This window comes from Oncorhynchus gorbuscha, linkage group LG05, assembly GCF_021184085.1.
Source record: "Oncorhynchus gorbuscha isolate QuinsamMale2020 ecotype Even-year linkage group LG05, OgorEven_v1.0, whole genome shotgun sequence".
Classification (NCBI taxonomy): domain Eukaryota; kingdom Metazoa; phylum Chordata; class Actinopteri; order Salmoniformes; family Salmonidae; genus Oncorhynchus; species Oncorhynchus gorbuscha.
In genome coordinates, this window is record NC_060177.1 from 95,626,940 (window position 1) to 95,643,394 (window position 16,455).

Here is a 16,455-nt window from a genome sequence, read left to right on the forward strand (position 1 = left end):
TTATTTGCTACGTGTGGCTTATAATGAAAACGTAGTGGTTTATTTGCTACGTGTGGCTTATAATGAAAATGTAGTGGTTTATTTGCTCGTGTGGCTTATAATGAAAATGTAGTGGTTTAGACGTGTGGCTTATAATGAAAATGTAGTGGTTTACGTGTGGCTTATAATGAAAATGTAGTGGTTTATTTGCTACGTGTGGCTTATAATGAAAATGTAGTGGTTTATTTGCTACGTGTGGCCTAGTGGTTTATTTGCTACGTGTGGCTTATAATGAAAATGTAGTGGTTTATTTGCTACCTTATAATGAAAATGTAGTGGTTTATTTGCTACGTGTGGCTTATAATGAAAAGAGTGGTTTATTTGCTACGTGTGGCTTATAATGAAAACGTAGTGGTTTATTTGCTACGTGTGGCTTATAATGAAAACGTAGTGGTTTATTTGATGTAATATAAGTTCTGTATATAACCTGATCCTAGATCACCACTCCTACTGAGACTCTTTATGACCTGATCCTAGATCAGTACTCCTACTGAGACTCTTTATGACCTGATCCTAGATCAGCACTCCTACTGAGACTCTTTATGACCTGATCCTAGATCACCACTCCTACTGAGACTCTTTATGACCTGATCCTAGATCACCACTCCTACTGAGACTCTTTATGACCTGATCCTAGATCACCACTCCTACTGAGACTCTTTATGACCTGATCCTAGATCACCACTCCTACTGAGACTCTTTATGACCTGATCCTAGATCACCACTCCTACTGAGACTCTATGACCTGATCCTAGATCACCACTCCTACTGAGACTCTTTATGACCTGATCCTAGATCAGTACTCCTACTGAGACTCTGACCTGATCCTAGATCAATACTCCTACTGAGACTATGACCTGATCCTAGATCACCACTCCTACTGAGACTCTTTATGACCTGATCCTAGATCAGTACTCCTACTGAGACTCTTTATGACCTGATCCTAGATCAGTACTCCTACTGAGACTCTTTATGACCTGATCCTAGATCACCACTCCTACTGAGACTCTGACCTGATCCTAGATCAATACTCCTAATCATTTCTCCCCTGTCGTCAGTAGTAGATCAGATCTGCACTGTCAGTCTCTAACCCTGGGTGTTTGTGTGTCAGTCTCTAACCCTGGGTGTTTGTGTGTCAGTCTCTAACCCTGGGTGTTTGTGTGTCAGTCTCTAACCCTGTGTGTTTGTGTGTCAGTTGCTAACCCTGTGTGTGTCAGTCTCTAACCCTGGGTGTTTGTGTGTCAGTCTCTAACCCTGTGTGTTTGTGTGTCAGTCGCTAACCCTGTGTGTGCCAGTCTCTAACCCTGTGTGTGTGTGTGTGTCAGTCTCTAACCCTGTGTGTTTGTGTGTCATTCTCTAACCCTGTGTGTTTGTGTGTCAGTCTCTAACCCCGTGTGTGTCAGTCTCTAACCCTGTGTGTGTCAGTCTCTAACCCTGTGTGTGTCAGTCTCTAACCCTGTGTGTGTCAGTCTCTAACCCTGTGTGTGTCAGTCTCTAACCCTGTGTGTGTCAGTCTCTAACCCTGTGTGTGTCAGTCTCTAACCCTGTGTGTGTCAGTCTCTAACCCTGTGTGTGTCAGTCTCTAACCCTGTGTGTCAGTCTCTAACCCTGTGTGTGTGTAACCCTGTGTGTGTCAGTCTCTAACCCTGTGTCAGTCTCTAACCCTGTGTGTGTCAGTCTCTAACCCTGTGTGTGTCAGTCTCTAACCCTGTGTGTGTCAGTCTCTAACCCTGTGTGTGTCAGTCTCTAACCCTGTGTGTGTCAGTCTCTAACCCTGTGTGTGTCAGTCTCTAACCCTGTGTGTCAGTCTCTAACCCTGTGTGTGTCAGTCTCTAACCCTGTGTGTCAGTCTCTAACCCTGTGTGTGTCAGTCTCTAACCCTGTGTGTGTCAGTCTCTAACCCTGTGTGTGTCAGTCTCTAACCCTGTTTGTGTGTCAGTCTCTAACCCTGTGTGTTTGTGTGTCGGTCTCTAACCCTGTGTGTTTGTGTGTCGGTCTCTAACCCTGTGTGTGTGTGTCGGTCTCTAACCCTGTGTGTTTGTGTGTCGGTCTCTAACCGTGTGTGTTTGTGTGTCGGTCTCTAACCCTGTGTGTTTGTGTGTCAGTCGCTAACCCTGTGTGTTTGTGTGTCAGTCGCTAACCCTGTGTGTGTCAGTCTCTAACCCTGTGTGTGTCGGTCTCTAACCCTGTGTGTGTCGGTCTCTAACCCTGTGTGTGTGTCGGTCTCTAACCCTGTGTGTGTGTCGGTCTCTAACCCTGTGTGTGTGTGTGTGTCGGTCTCTAACCCTGTGTGTGTGTCAGTCTCTAACCCTGTGTGTGTGTGTGTCAGTCTCTAACCCTGTGTTTGTGTGTCAGTCCCATACAGTGGTGTGTAGTGTGTGTAAGCGGGACGGCCATCTAAAGAAAGACTGTCCTGAAGACTTCCAGAGGGTTCAGCTAGCCCCTCTCCCTCCCATGACACCTGCCTTCCTCAAAACACTCAACACAGTCTGCCAGCAGTGTTACCGTAAGTGTGTGTGTGTGTGTGTGTGTGTGTGTGTGTGTGTGTGTGTGTGTGTGTGTGTGTGTGTGTGTGTGTGTGTGTGTGTGTGTGTGTGTGTGTGTGTGTGTGTGTGTGTGTGTGTGTGTGTGTGTGTGTGTGTGTGTGTGTGTGTGTGTGTGTGTGTGTGACCTGCTCTTCAAATGATGTGTTCTGTCTCGTTGTATGTACCATTCCAGCTATAATTTACTGAATTTCCCAGGAGACTTTGCTCCAGATGATGTGGAGCTGGGAGTGAGAGAACACATCCTGCAGGACCTGGAGAGCTTCGTCAAACGACAGTTCACAGGTGAGACAGCACATTGTTCCCTCTTCTGGCTGTGCCTGGTTCCTCTCTAGGTTTATAATCTCCACCCGGCACAGCCAGAAGAGGACTGGCCACCCCACATAGCCTGGTTCCTCTCTAGGTTTCTTCCTAGGTTTTGGCCTTTCTAGGGAGTTTTTCCTAGCCACCGTGCTTTTACACCTGCATTGTTTGCTGTTTGGGGTTTTAGGCTGGGTTTCTGTACAGCACTTTGAGATATCAGCTGATGTACGAAGGGCTATATAAATACATTTGATTTGAACATTGCCAAATGTTCATAAATGACCAGCATGGTCAAATAATAATAATCACAGGCAGAACAGTTGAAACTGGAGCAGCAGAATGGCTAGGTGGACTGGGGACAGCAAGGAGTCATCATGCCAGGTAGTCCTGAGGCATGGTCCTAGGGCTCAGATCCTCCTAGAGAGAGAGAATTAGAGAGAATTAGAGAGAGCATTCTTAAATTCACACAGGACACCGGATAGGACAAAGGAAAGGGAAGGAAAGGGAAGGAAGGAAGGAAGGAAGGAAGGAAGGCTTTGTCCATAGAAGAAGTGGAGAAATTTCCACTCGATGTGGTAGCCGATGTTAAGAGGATTTGTTTTATAGCTGTTTGTTCCAGACTTACACTGACTAGTGATTGATTAACAGGTTCCAGACTTACACTGACTAGTGATTGATTAACAGGTTCCAGACTTTACTAGTGATTAACAGGTTCCAGACTTACACTGACTGATTGATTAACAGGTTCCAGACTTATACTGACTAGTGATTGATTAACAGGTTCCAGACTTACACTGACTAGTGATTGAGTTGATTGATTGATTAACAGGGTTCCAGACTAGTGATTGATTAGGTTCCAGACTGACTAGTGATTGATTAACAGGTTCCAGACTTACACTGACTAGTGATTAACAGGTTGATTGATTGATTGATTAACAGGTTCCAGACTTATACTGACTAGTGATTGATTAACAGGTTCCAGACTTATTGACTAGTGATTGATTAACAGGTTCCAGACTTACACTGACTAGTGATTGATTAACAGGTTCCAGACTTACACTGACTAGTGATTGATTAACAGGTTCCAGACTTACACTGACTAGTGATTGATTAACAGGTTCCAGACTTACACTGACTAGTGATTGATTAACAGGTTCCAGACTTACACTGACTAGTGATTGATTAACAGGTTCCAGACTTACACTGACTAGTGATTGATTAACAGGTTCCAGACTTATACTGACTAGTGATTGATTAACAGGTTCCAGACTTACACTGACTAGTGATTGATTGATTAACAGGTTCCAGACTTACACTGACTAGTGATTGATTAACAGGTTCCAGACTTACACTGACTGTCGATTGATTGATTGATTGACAGGTGCCAGACTGAGGCTGTTTGGTTCGTCTAAGAACGGCTTCGGCTTCAAGCAGAGTGACCTGGACATCTGTATGGTGCTGGACGGACAGGAGACCGCTGAAGTAATCTATTGTATCTTCTCGCTCTGCCTCTCTTCTCTCTCTCTCTCTCGCTCTGCCTCTCTTCTCTCTCTCTCTCTCGCTCTGCCTCTCTTCTCTCTTCTCTCGCTCGCTCTGCCTCTCTTCTCTCTCTCGCTCTGCCTCTCTTCTCTCTCTCGCTCTGCCTCTCTTCTCTCTCTCGCTCTGCCTCTCATATAATATACTATATTAGCAGACACTTTTATCCAAAGCAATTATTGCTCTCTTACTCACTCACATCAAGACAACCATAGTCTCTATTGATAAACCACTGTAAATCCTATAAACCAGGGGTGTCAAATTCTTTCCACGGAGGGCCTAGTGTCTGCAGGTTTTTTCCTTGCAGTTAAGACTTAGACAACCAGGTGAGGGGAGTTCCTTAGTTATTAGTGACCTTAATTCATCAATCAAGTAGAAGGGAGGAGTGAAAACCTGCAGACACTTGGCCCTCTGTGGAATGAGTTTGACATGTGCTGTAAACAAACCTCTTCTGCAGAAATGATTTGGTTCAAAACAGGTTTTGTCTCCTGCAGGGTCTGGACTGTATCAGCATTATAGAGTCTCTGGCCAGACTCCTGAGGAAACACCCAGGTCAGTGTCTGGACCCTGTGATAATAATGGGTCAGTGCCTGAACCATGTGATAATGTAGAGTATTGGTCTGTGTCTGAACCCTGTGATAATGTAGACTATGGGTCAGTGTCATAACCCTGGTCAGTGCCTGAACCATGTGATAATGTAGAGTATTGGTCTGTGTTTGGACCCTGTGATAATGTAGAGTATGGGGTCAGTGGTGATAATGTAGAGTATGGGTCTGTGTCTGGACCCTGTGATAATAGAGTATGGGCGTCTGGACCCTGTGGAATATGGGGTCTGTGTCTGGACACGACCCTGTGATAATGTAGACTATTGGTCAGTGTCTGGACCCTGTGATAATGTAGAATATGGGTTGTGTCTGGACCCTGTGATAATGTAGAGTATTGGTCAGCGTCTGGGACCCTGTGATAATGTAGACTATGGGTCTGTGTCTGGACCCTGTGATAATGTAGAATATGGGTTAGCGTCTGGACCCTGTGATAATGTAGCGTATTGGTCAGCGTCTGGACACGACCCTGTGATAATGTAGACTATGGGTCAGTGTCTGAACCCTGTGATAATGTAGAGTATTGGTCAGCGTCTGGACACGGCCCTGTGATAATGTAGAGTATGAATTATTCATATAGTCCCCTTGTACTGCTGTACTGTGCACCAGGTGTGTATCTGTAAGCCCGTGTCGATGTGGGAGGCTGTATCTGACATGTCCCTGTGGCCCCAGGTCTGAGGAACATCCTCCCCATCACCACGGCTAAGGTCCCCATCGTTAAGTTCTACCACGCCAGGACCGGCCTGGAGGGAGACATCAGTCTCTACAACACGCTGGTGAGAGGAACGCACACCTGGTTGGTCATGTGGGAGCAGGAAGCAGTGACTGAACCCTTTAAAAAAAAATAATAATAATAATTCTCTCTCTTGGCTATCAGGCCTTACACAACACGCGTCTGTTGGCGTCGTACGCTGCCATCGACCCCCGAGTCAAGATGCTGTGTTATGTCACGAAGGTGTTTGCCAAGGTATGTCTCACCAGTTTACAGCTGAGATGAGATAGTCACACAACCCACTGAAAGGTTTTGATGGTGATCAACTTCCTAGGAGTTTAACCTGATGAACAGCTGATGATATAGATATTGGGGAGAATACTCTATATCCTGTTGTCCCCTGGTCTAGTTAAAGGGGATGTTTTAATATCTGTTGTCCCCAGGTCTAGTTAAAGGGGATGTTTTAATATCTGTTGTCCCCTGGTCTAGTTAAAGGGGATGTTTTATTATCTGTTGTCCCCTGGTCTAGTTAAAGGGGATGTTTTAATATCCTGTTGTCCTCTGGTCTAGTTAAAGGGGATGTTTTATTATATGTTGTCCCCTGGTCTAGTTAAAGGGGATGTTTTAATATCTGTTGTCCCCAGGTCCAGTTAAAGGGGATGTTTTAATATATGTTGTTCCCTGGTCTAGTTAAAGGGGATGTTTTAATATCCATGTTGTCCCCTGGTCTAGTTAAAGGGGATGTTTTAATATCCATGTTGTCCCCTGCTATAGTTGTGTGATATCGGTGATGCGTCTCGAGGAAGTCTGTCGTCCTACGGCTTCACCCTGATGGTGCTATTCTACCTGCAACAGAGGAACCCACCTGTTATACCTGTACTACAGGAGGTAAGACAGAGGAACCCACCTGTTATACCTGTACTACAGGAGGTTAGACAGAGGAACCCACCTGTACTACAGGAGGTAAGACAGAGAAACCCACCTGTTATACCTGTACTACAGGAGGTTAGACAGAGGAACCCACCTGTACTACAGGAGGTTAGACAGAGGAACCCACCTGTTATACCTGTACTACAGGAGGTTAGACAGAGGAACCCACCTGTTATACCTGTACTACAGGAGGTAAGACAGAGGAACCCACCTGTACTACAGGAGGTTAGACAGAGGAACCCACCTGTACTACAGGAGGTAAGACAGAGGAACCCACCTGTTATACCTGTACTACAGGAGGTTAGACAGAGGAACCCACCTGTACTACAGGAGGTTAGACAGAGGAACCCACCTGTACTACAGGAGGTTAGACAGAGGAACCCACCTGTACTACAGGAGGTTAGACAGAGGAACCCACCTGTACTACAGGAGGTTAGACAGAGGAACCCACCTGTACTACAGGAGGTTAGACAGAGGAACCCACCTGTACTACAGGAGGTAAGACAGAGGAACCCACCTGTTATACCTGTACTACAGGAGGTTAGACAGAGGAACCCACCTGTACTACAGGAGGTTAGACAGAGGAACCCACCTGCTATACCTGTACTACAGGAGGTTAGACAGAGGAACCCACCTGTTATACCTGTACTACAGGAGGTTAGACAGAGGAACCCACCTGTTATACCTGTACTACAGGAGGTTAGACAGAGGAACCCACCTGTTATACCTGTACTACAGGAGGTTAGACAGAGGAACCCACCTGTACTACAGGAGGTTAGACAGAGGAACCCACCTGTACTACAGGAGGTTAGACAGAGAGGAACCCACCTGTACTACAGGAGGTTAGACAGAGAGGAACCCACCTGTACTACAGGAGGTTAGACAGAGAGGAACCCACCTGTACTACAGGAGGTTAGACAGAGAGGAACCCACCTGTACTACAGGAGGTTAGACAGAGGAACCCACCTGCTATACCTGTACTACAGGAGGTTAGATAGAGGAACCCTGTTATACCTGTTACAGGATAGACAGAGGAACCCACCTGTACTACAGGAGGTTAGACAGAGGAACCCACCTGTACTACAGGAGGTTAGACAGAGGAACCCACCTGTACTACAGGAGGTTAGATAGAGGAACCCACCTGTTATACCTGTACTACAGGAGGTTAGACAGAGGAACCCACCTGTTACAGGATACCTGTTATACCTGTACTACAGGAGGTTAGACAGAGGAACCCACCTGTTATACCTGTACTACAGGAGGTTAGACAGAGGAACCCACCTGTTATACCTGTACTACAGGAGGTTAGACAGAGGAACCCACCTGTTATACCTGTACTACAGGAGGTTAGACAGAGGAACCCACCTGTTATACCTGTACTACAGGAGGTTAGACAGAGGAACCCACCTGTTATACCTGTACTACAGGAGGTTAGACAGAGGAACCCACCTGTTATACCTGTACTACAGGAGGTTAGACAGAGGAACCCACCTGTTATACCTGTACTACAGGAGGTTAGACAGAGGAACCCACCTGTACTACAGGAGGTTAGACAGAGGAACCCACCTGTACTACAGGAGGTTAGACAGAGAGGAACCCACCTGTACTACAGGAGGTTAGACAGAGAGGAACCCACCTGTACTACAGGAGGTTAGACAGAGAGGAACCCACCTGTACTACAGGAGGTTAGACGGAGAGGAACCCACCTGTTATACCTGTACTACAGGAGGTAACTGAAGTGAATCTGTCTGACTCCGGGCCAATGAGTACAGTTGTGAGCAGATATCAGCTGATGGGCTATATAAATACATTTGATTGATTGATTGATTGATTGATTGAGTTGTGAGCAGTCTGGCCGTGAGTCCAATGATATTTTGGGAGATTTGCTGACTGAATCTGGATTTCTCATCGCTAAGATCTGTGTGTGTGTGTGTGTGTGTGTGTGTGTGTGTGTGTGTGTGTGTGTGTGTGTGTGTGTGTGTGTGTGTGTGTGTGTGTGTGTGTGTGTGTGTGTGTGTGTGTGTGTGTGTGTGTGTGTGTGTGTGTGTGTGTGTGTCGATAGATTTATGACGAGGAGAAGAAGCCTGAGATTTTGGTAGATGGATGGAATGTCTACTTCTACGATGATCTGGATAAACTGGTGAGTCCCTCTATAAGAGCATCAGCTGTGGTGTGTGTGTGTCTCGCCTGCACTGAGACCTTTGACCTCTCTCTCTAGCCTGAGCGCTGGCAGCAGAAGAACCTGGAGTCTGTAGGTGCTCTGTGGCTGGGCCTGCTGCAGTTCTACACCGAGACCTTTGACTTCAGAGAACACGTTATCTCCATCAGACAGAGAGCAGCTCTCACCACCTTCAACAAGCAGTGGACCTCTAAGTACATCGTCATCGAGGGTCAGTACCAGACTTGATTTACTCCTACCAACGGGCCGTAACGGCGACTACGTCTCTTCTGCAAACCCTGTTCTGGACACCTTTCTTGACTTCATTTATAGGGATTCTTGACTTCATTTATAGGGATTCTTGACTTCATTTATAGGGATTCATTTTGACTTTATTAGGGATTTCTCATTTATAGGGAGGATCATTTATAGGGTGACTTCATTTATAGGGATTCTTTGAGGGGATTTGAGGGATTTAGGGAGCTATTGGTCGAGGGTTGTAAACGTTGAGGGGATTGAGGGCAGGTATTGGTCGAGGGTTGTAAACGTTGAGGGGATTGAGGGCAGGTATTGGTCGAGGGTTGAGGGCAGCTGAGGGGTTGAGGGTTGTATTGGTGAGGATGGAGGGCAGCTATTGGTCGAGGGTTGTAAACATTGAGGATTGAGGGCAGCTATTGGTCGAGGGTTGTAAACGTTGAGGGGAGCTTTGGTACAGGCGGTAGTTTCATTTTATCATAAACAGTTTGGGGGTTTAACACTGCTAGGTTGTAGTAAAAGCCTGCACGTCCTGCAGCTCTCCAGGGAGGGTTGTGAACCAGGGATCTAGTTATCTGATCTGATGTTTTTCTCTCCAGATCCTTTTGACCTGAACCATAACCTGGGAGCTGGCCTGTCCAGGAGAAGTAGGTATCTCTTATCTTACTGTCTTTCTCTCATAGCATCATCCTCCTTTTCATTCACTTCTCTCCTGCCTCTCTCTGCTCTCTCCCACTCTGTCCTCTCTCTCTGCTCTCTCCCACTCTGTCCTCTCTCTCTGCTCTCTCCCACTCTGTCCTCTCTCTCTGCTCTCTCCCACTCTGTCCTCTCTCTCTGCTCTCTCCCACTCTGTCCTCTCTCTCTGCTCTCTCCCACTCTGTCCTCTCTCTCTGCTCTCTCCCACTCTGTCCTCTCTCTCTTTCTCTCTCCCACTCTGTCCTCTCTCTCTGCTCTCTCCCACTCTGTCCTCTCTCTCTGCTCTCTCCCACTCTGTCCTCTCTCTCTGCTCTCTCCCACTCTGTCCTCTCTCTCTGCTCTCTCCCACTCTGTCCTCTCTCTCTTTCTCTCTCCCACTCTGCTCTGCTCTCCCACTCTGTCCTCTCTCTCTGCTCTCTCCCACTCTGTCCTCTCTCTCTTTGCTCTCTCCCACTCTGTCCTCTCTCTCTGCTCTCTCCCACTCTGTCCTCTCTCTCTGCTCTCTCCCACTCTGTCCTCTCTCTCTGCTCTCTCCCACTCTGTCCTCTCTCTCTGCTCTCTCCCACTCTGACCAACTTCATCTGCTTTCATCTCAGAAGTGTGTCTGTCCTCAAAGCCTCTCTTTCCTGAGTACACACAGTGACCAACTTCATCATGAAGGCTTTCATCAATGGCAGAAGTGTGTTTGGAACAACAGTCAAAGCCTACCCTCCTGAGTACACTAGTCCGATGGTTAGTATTCACTACCTACCCTCCTGAGTACACTAGTCCGATGGTTAGTATTCACTACCTACCCTCCTGAGTACACTAGTCCGATGGTTAGTATTCACTACCTACCCTCCTGAGTACACTAGTCCGATGGTTAGTATTCACTACCTACCCTCCTGAGTACACTAGTCCGATGGTTAGTATTCACTACCTACCCTCCTGAGTACACTAGTCCGATGGTTAGTATTCACTACCTACCCTCCTGAGTACACTAGTCCGATGGTTAGTATTCACTACCTACCCTCCTGAGTACACTAGTCCGATGGTTAGTATTCACTACCTACCCTTCTGAGTACACTAGTCCGATGGTTAGTATTCACTACCTACCCTCCTGAGTACACTAGTCCGATGGTTAGTATTCACTACCTACCCTCCTGAGTACACTAGTCCGATGGTTAGTATTCACTACCTACCCTCCTGAGTACACTAGGCCGATGGTTAGTATTCACTACCTACCCTCCTGAGTACACTAGGCCGATGGTTAGTATTCACTACCTACCCTCCTGAGTACACTAGTCCGATGGTTAGTATTCACTACCTACCCTCCTGAGTACACTAGTCCGATGGTTAGTATTCACTACCTATACTACTATCTCAGCAGTAGTAGTATATAATGATGTATTATAATAATATATAACATTAATATTGTTCCTCTCAGCAGTAGTAGTATATAATGATATATAACATTAATATTGTTCCTCTCAGTAGTAGTAGTATATAATGATGTATTATAATAATATTTAACATTAATATTGTTCCTCTCAGCAGTAGTAGTATATAATGATGTATTATAATAATATATAACATTAATATTGTTCCTCTCAGCAGTAGTAGTATATAATGATGTATTATAATAATATATAACATTAATATTGTTCCTCTCAGCAGTAGTAGTATATAATAATATATAACATTAATATTGTTCCTCTCAGTAGTAGTAGTATATAATGATGTATTATAATAATATATAACATTAATATTGTTCCTCTCAGCAGTAGTAGTATATAACGATGTATTATAATAATATATAACATTAATATTGTTCCTCTCAGCAGTAGTAGTATATAATGATGTATTATAATAATATATAACATTAATATTGTTCCTCTCAGGAGTTCTTCTTTGATCCTGAGGTGCTGACTGAGGGACAGCTGGCTCCTAACGACCGCTGCTGCAGGATATGTGGCAAGATCGGACACTTCATGAAAGACTGCCCCATGCGCAGGAAGTAAGAATGTGTTGCGTTGCGTAAGCATGTATATGGGTGTATACCCGTGTGTGTGTGTTTGTTGGGTGTATACCCGTGTTTTTGACAGCCATGAATGGGTGTATACCCGTGTGTTTGTTTGTTTTTGACAGCCATGAAATCTATGGCTAAATCATCTCTGTGCAGCTCCTCCCAGCGCTGCGATTCCCGTTTCATTTCCACGTCAATAGCCAGTATCAGCTGGATCAAAATGGTGGCGCGAGAGAGGAATATTTCAACCCCTCCCCTCTGAAGGTTGTTCATACCTTGATCTGGCAGACAGCCAGGAATTCAGTGCAAGGGGGGGGGTGTATCTAAGACTTTGCATACAGTTACCACTCCTTGTGCAGACGGTGGAAACCTTGCATTGAGAAGGAAAGAAAGTCATTGAGTTGATCTTGAAGAACATCTACTAGCCAGTTAACTCAGAGAATGAGTCGTCACTGGTGATGGACTGGTTCGACTGGGACAGCAGCCAGACCATCAACCACAGCCCAGTCACCCAGCCAGACCATCAACCACAGCCAAGTCACCCAGCCAGACCCTCAACCACAGCCCAGTCACCCAGCCAGACCATCAACCACAGCCCAGTCACCCAGCCAGACCATCAACCACAGCCCAGTCACCCAGCCAGACCATCAACCACAGCCCAGTCACCCAGCCAGACCATCAACCACAGCCCAGTCACCCAGCCAGACCATCAACCACAGCCCAGTCACCCAGCCAGACCATCAACCACAGCCCAGTCACCCAGCCAGACCCTCAACCACAGCCCAGTCACCCAGCCAGACCCTCAACCACAGCCCAGTCACCCAGCCAGACCATCAACCACAGCCCAGTCACCCAGCCAGACCATCAACCACAGCCCAGTCACCCAGCCAGACCATCAACCACAGCCCAGTCACCCAGCCAGACCATCAACCACAGCCCAGTCACCCAGCCAGACCATCAACCACAGCCCAGTCACCCAGCCAGACCATCAACCACAGCCAAGTCACCCAGCCAGACCATCAACCACAGCCCAGTCACCCAGCCAGACCCTCAACCACAGCCCAGTCACCCAGCCAGACCATCAACCACAGCCCAGTCACCCAGCCAGACCATCAACCACAGCCCAGTCACCCAGCCAGACCATCAACCACAGCCCAGTCACCCAGCCAGACCATCAACCACAGCCCAGTCACCCAGCCAGACCCTCAACCACAGCCCAGTCACCCAGCCAGACCATCAACCACAGCCAAGTCACCCAGTCACCCAGTCACCCAGCCAGACCCTCATCCACAGCCAAGTCACCCAGCCAGACCATCAACCACAGCCAAGTCACCCAGCCAGACCATCAACCACAGCCAAGTCACCCAGCCAGACCATCAACCACAGCCAAGTCACCCAGCCAGACCATCAACCACAGCCAAGTCACCCAGCCAGACCATCAACCACAGCCAAGTCACCCAGCCAGACCATCAACCACAGCCAAGTCACCCAGCCAGACCATCAACCACAGCCAAGTCACCCAGCCAGACCATCAACCACAGCCAAGTCACCCAGCCAGACCCTCAACCACAGCCAAGTCACCCAGCCAGACCCTCAACCACAGCCAAGTCACCCAGCCAGACCCTCAACCACAGCCAAGTCACCCAGCCAGACCTCAACCACAGCCAAGTCACCCAGCCAGACCCTCAACCACAGCCAAGTCACCCAGCCAGACCCTCAACCACAGCCAAGTCACCCAGCCAGACCCTCAACCACAGCCAAGTCACCCAGTCACCCAGCCAGACCCTCAACCACAGCCAAGTCACCCAGCCAGACCCTCAACCACAGCCAAGTCACCCAGCCAGACCCTCAACCACAGCCAAGTCACCCAGCCAGACCCTCAACCACAGCCAAGTCACCCAGCCAGACCATCAACCACAGCCAAGTCACCCAGTCACCCAGCCAGACCATCAACCACAGCCAAGTCACCCAGCCAGACCATCAACCACAGCCAAGTCACCCAGCCAGACCCTCAACCACAGCCAAGTCACCCAGCCAGACCCTCAACCACAGCCAAGTCAAGTCACCCAGCCAGACCCTCAACCACAGCCAAGTCACCCAGCCAGACCCTCAACCACAGCCAAGTCACCCAGCCAGACCCTCAACCACAGCCAAGTCACCCAGCCAGACCCTCAACCACAGCCAAGTCACCCAGCCAGACCCTCAACCACAGCCAAGTCACCCAGCCAGACCCTCAGACCACAGCCAAGTCACCCAGCCAGACCCTCAACCACAGCCAAGTCACCCAGCCAGACCCTCAACCACAGCCAAGTCACCCAGCCAGACCCTCAACCACAGCCAAGTCACCCAGCCAGACCCTCAACCACAGCCAAGTCACCCAGCCAGACCCTCAACCACAGCCAAGTCACCCAGTCACCCAGCCAGACCCTCAACCACAGCCAAGTCACCCAGTCACCCAGCCAGACCCTCAACCACTGTCTTTCTATCTTTAAACAGTGTTGGACAAGCTAAGAGCAGCTGGTCTGACAGTGAACATGAAATAGAGCAACTTCTGCCGAAGGGAGGAGGACGTCTTCCCCGTAACGCACAGCGTTGAGACTGCCTGCAATGACAACAAGCTCAGCCCGATGATGCTGTGACACACCGCCCCAGACCATGACGGACCCTCCACCTCCAAATTGATCCCGCTCCAGAGTACAGGCCTAGACCAAGATCTGCCTTTTTTATGGCAATGGTTGGCTTTTTCCAGGGGAGAGGGGTGTGTGACGGCCTCGGTGCGTCTCCTCCCTGCACTGCGCGTCACCTATAATTCATCAACTGCATAACAATGGTGACGGTGGTGCGTAAAGAGGTTTTCAAACCCTCAGCTCTGAAGCTTGTTCATACCTTCTTCTTTTTTTTAAAGTGCGCTGTAGCCATACCTCAACAAAGTGATAACGCGGCCAACATTCCTAAACAGATTACGATAATAAATAAACAGATTACGATAATAAATAAACAGATTACGATAATAAATACATAGATTACAATAATAAATACATAGATTACAATAATAAATAAATTACAATAATATTAGATTACAATAATAAATAAATAAATAGATTACAATAATAAATCAATAGATTACAATAATGAATAAATAAACAGATTACAATAATACATAGATTACAATAATAAATAAATAAATTACAATAATAAATAAATAAATTACAATAATAAATAAATAAATTACAATAATAAATAAATAAATTACAATAATAAATAAATAAATAGATTACAATAATAAATAAATAAATACATTACAATAATAAATAAATAAATTACAATAATATTAGATTACAATAATAAATAAATAAATAGATTAAATAATAAATAAATAAATAGATTACAATGATAAGTGGTCCTTCTGTAGCTCAGTTGGTAGAGCATGGCGCTTGTAACGCCAGGGTAGTGGGTTCAATCCCCGGGACCACCCATACATAGAATGTATGCACACATGACTGTAAGTCGCTTTGGATAAAAGCGTCTGCTAAATGGCATATATATAAATAAATAAACAGATTACAATAATAAATAAATAAATAGATTACAATAATACATAGATTACAATAACAAATAAATAAATAGATTACAATAATAAATAGATTACAATAATAAATAAATAAATTTACAATAATAAATAAATAAACAGATTACAATAATGAATAAATTACAATAATAAATAAATAAATTTACAATAATAAATAAATAAATAGATTACAATAAATAAATAGATTACAGTAACAGGCAAATCTCTTTCTGCTGGAGTTCTGTTGTCGGATCAGATTGACTCACACCTTTAAAGTGTGTGTGTCTGCACTGTAGGAGTTGTTGGGGAATAATATATTGTGAATCCTAATCATTTGTATTGATGTGTGGAACAAACGTTTATGGTTTGTGTGTGACTGGTTTTGCACACCGCTTATTGATGAACATTGCGTGCGCATGAGATCGAATAGGTTCACTTGAATCATTTTCTGGGCCGGGACTGTTTTTTTTTAATGCCTGAGGTACAGGACTTTCCCTGAGAAACCTAAGTTATTATTTTTGTGACTGATATTGTTTGTTTGTTTTTAGATATTTTGTGATAATACAAAAAAATGCAGAAGGACCACCATTGTTTTGGAGTTATTTAGTTTAATGTAAAGGGTTTATGATAAGTTTCTATTCCATGACTGACTTTTTCCACGAGTCCTTTGTATTGGTCTAGACATAACTGACAGAAAAGGAGAAATCAAACATTTCTCTGGTAGACATGAACTTCCTGTCAACCCCTAAATAACTCAGGAGTTAAGTCAAATCCATTAGCGTGTGTGCGTTAATCTCCTCCTCTCCAGGTCTAGGCAGCGTCGTGAACAGGAGGATCGAGCAGAGGGAAGGAGGGACTGGGCGGAAGGGGGCAGGGAACATCGTCAGGGTGAATACTGGAGAAGACAGGAAGAGAAACGGTGCTGCTTCCTGTGTGGAAGCCACGCCCACATCAAGAAAGACTGCCCCCAGTACAGAGACCAGGACCAGCTGGGGCCATGTCTCTTCATCTCCTCTACGAGCCACATGAGGAATTTGAGAGAGAGAAAAACTAGTGTGTTTGGTCCATGATAAATACTCCGCACAAACATTGACATGTACTCACAACC

The 16,455-nt window shown here is 46.1% G+C and overlaps 1 protein-coding gene across 1 annotated transcript in view; it reads left to right on the forward strand.

Annotated features, from left to right (window-relative positions):
- tut7 (terminal uridylyl transferase 7) overlaps window positions 1-16,417 on the forward strand; it is a 48,033-nt gene extending 31,616 nt beyond the window's left edge. Inside the window, exons 15-27 of the mRNA XM_046348361.1 lie at window positions 2,395-2,545; window positions 2,781-2,867; window positions 4,267-4,367; window positions 4,916-4,973; window positions 5,696-5,799; window positions 5,901-5,990; window positions 6,510-6,623; window positions 8,728-8,805; window positions 8,884-9,055; window positions 9,678-9,725; window positions 10,415-10,506; window positions 11,655-11,770; window positions 16,156-16,417. Coding sequence (XP_046204317.1) covers window positions 2,395-2,545; window positions 2,781-2,867; window positions 4,267-4,367; window positions 4,916-4,973; window positions 5,696-5,799; window positions 5,901-5,990; window positions 6,510-6,623; window positions 8,728-8,805; window positions 8,884-9,055; window positions 9,678-9,725; window positions 10,415-10,506; window positions 11,655-11,770; window positions 16,156-16,417 — 1,473 coding nt within the window. The remainder of the gene's footprint in view (window positions 1-2,394; window positions 2,546-2,780; window positions 2,868-4,266; window positions 4,368-4,915; window positions 4,974-5,695; window positions 5,800-5,900; window positions 5,991-6,509; window positions 6,624-8,727; window positions 8,806-8,883; window positions 9,056-9,677; window positions 9,726-10,414; window positions 10,507-11,654; window positions 11,771-16,155) is intronic.
- The last annotated feature ends 38 nt before the right edge of the window (window positions 16,418-16,455 follow it).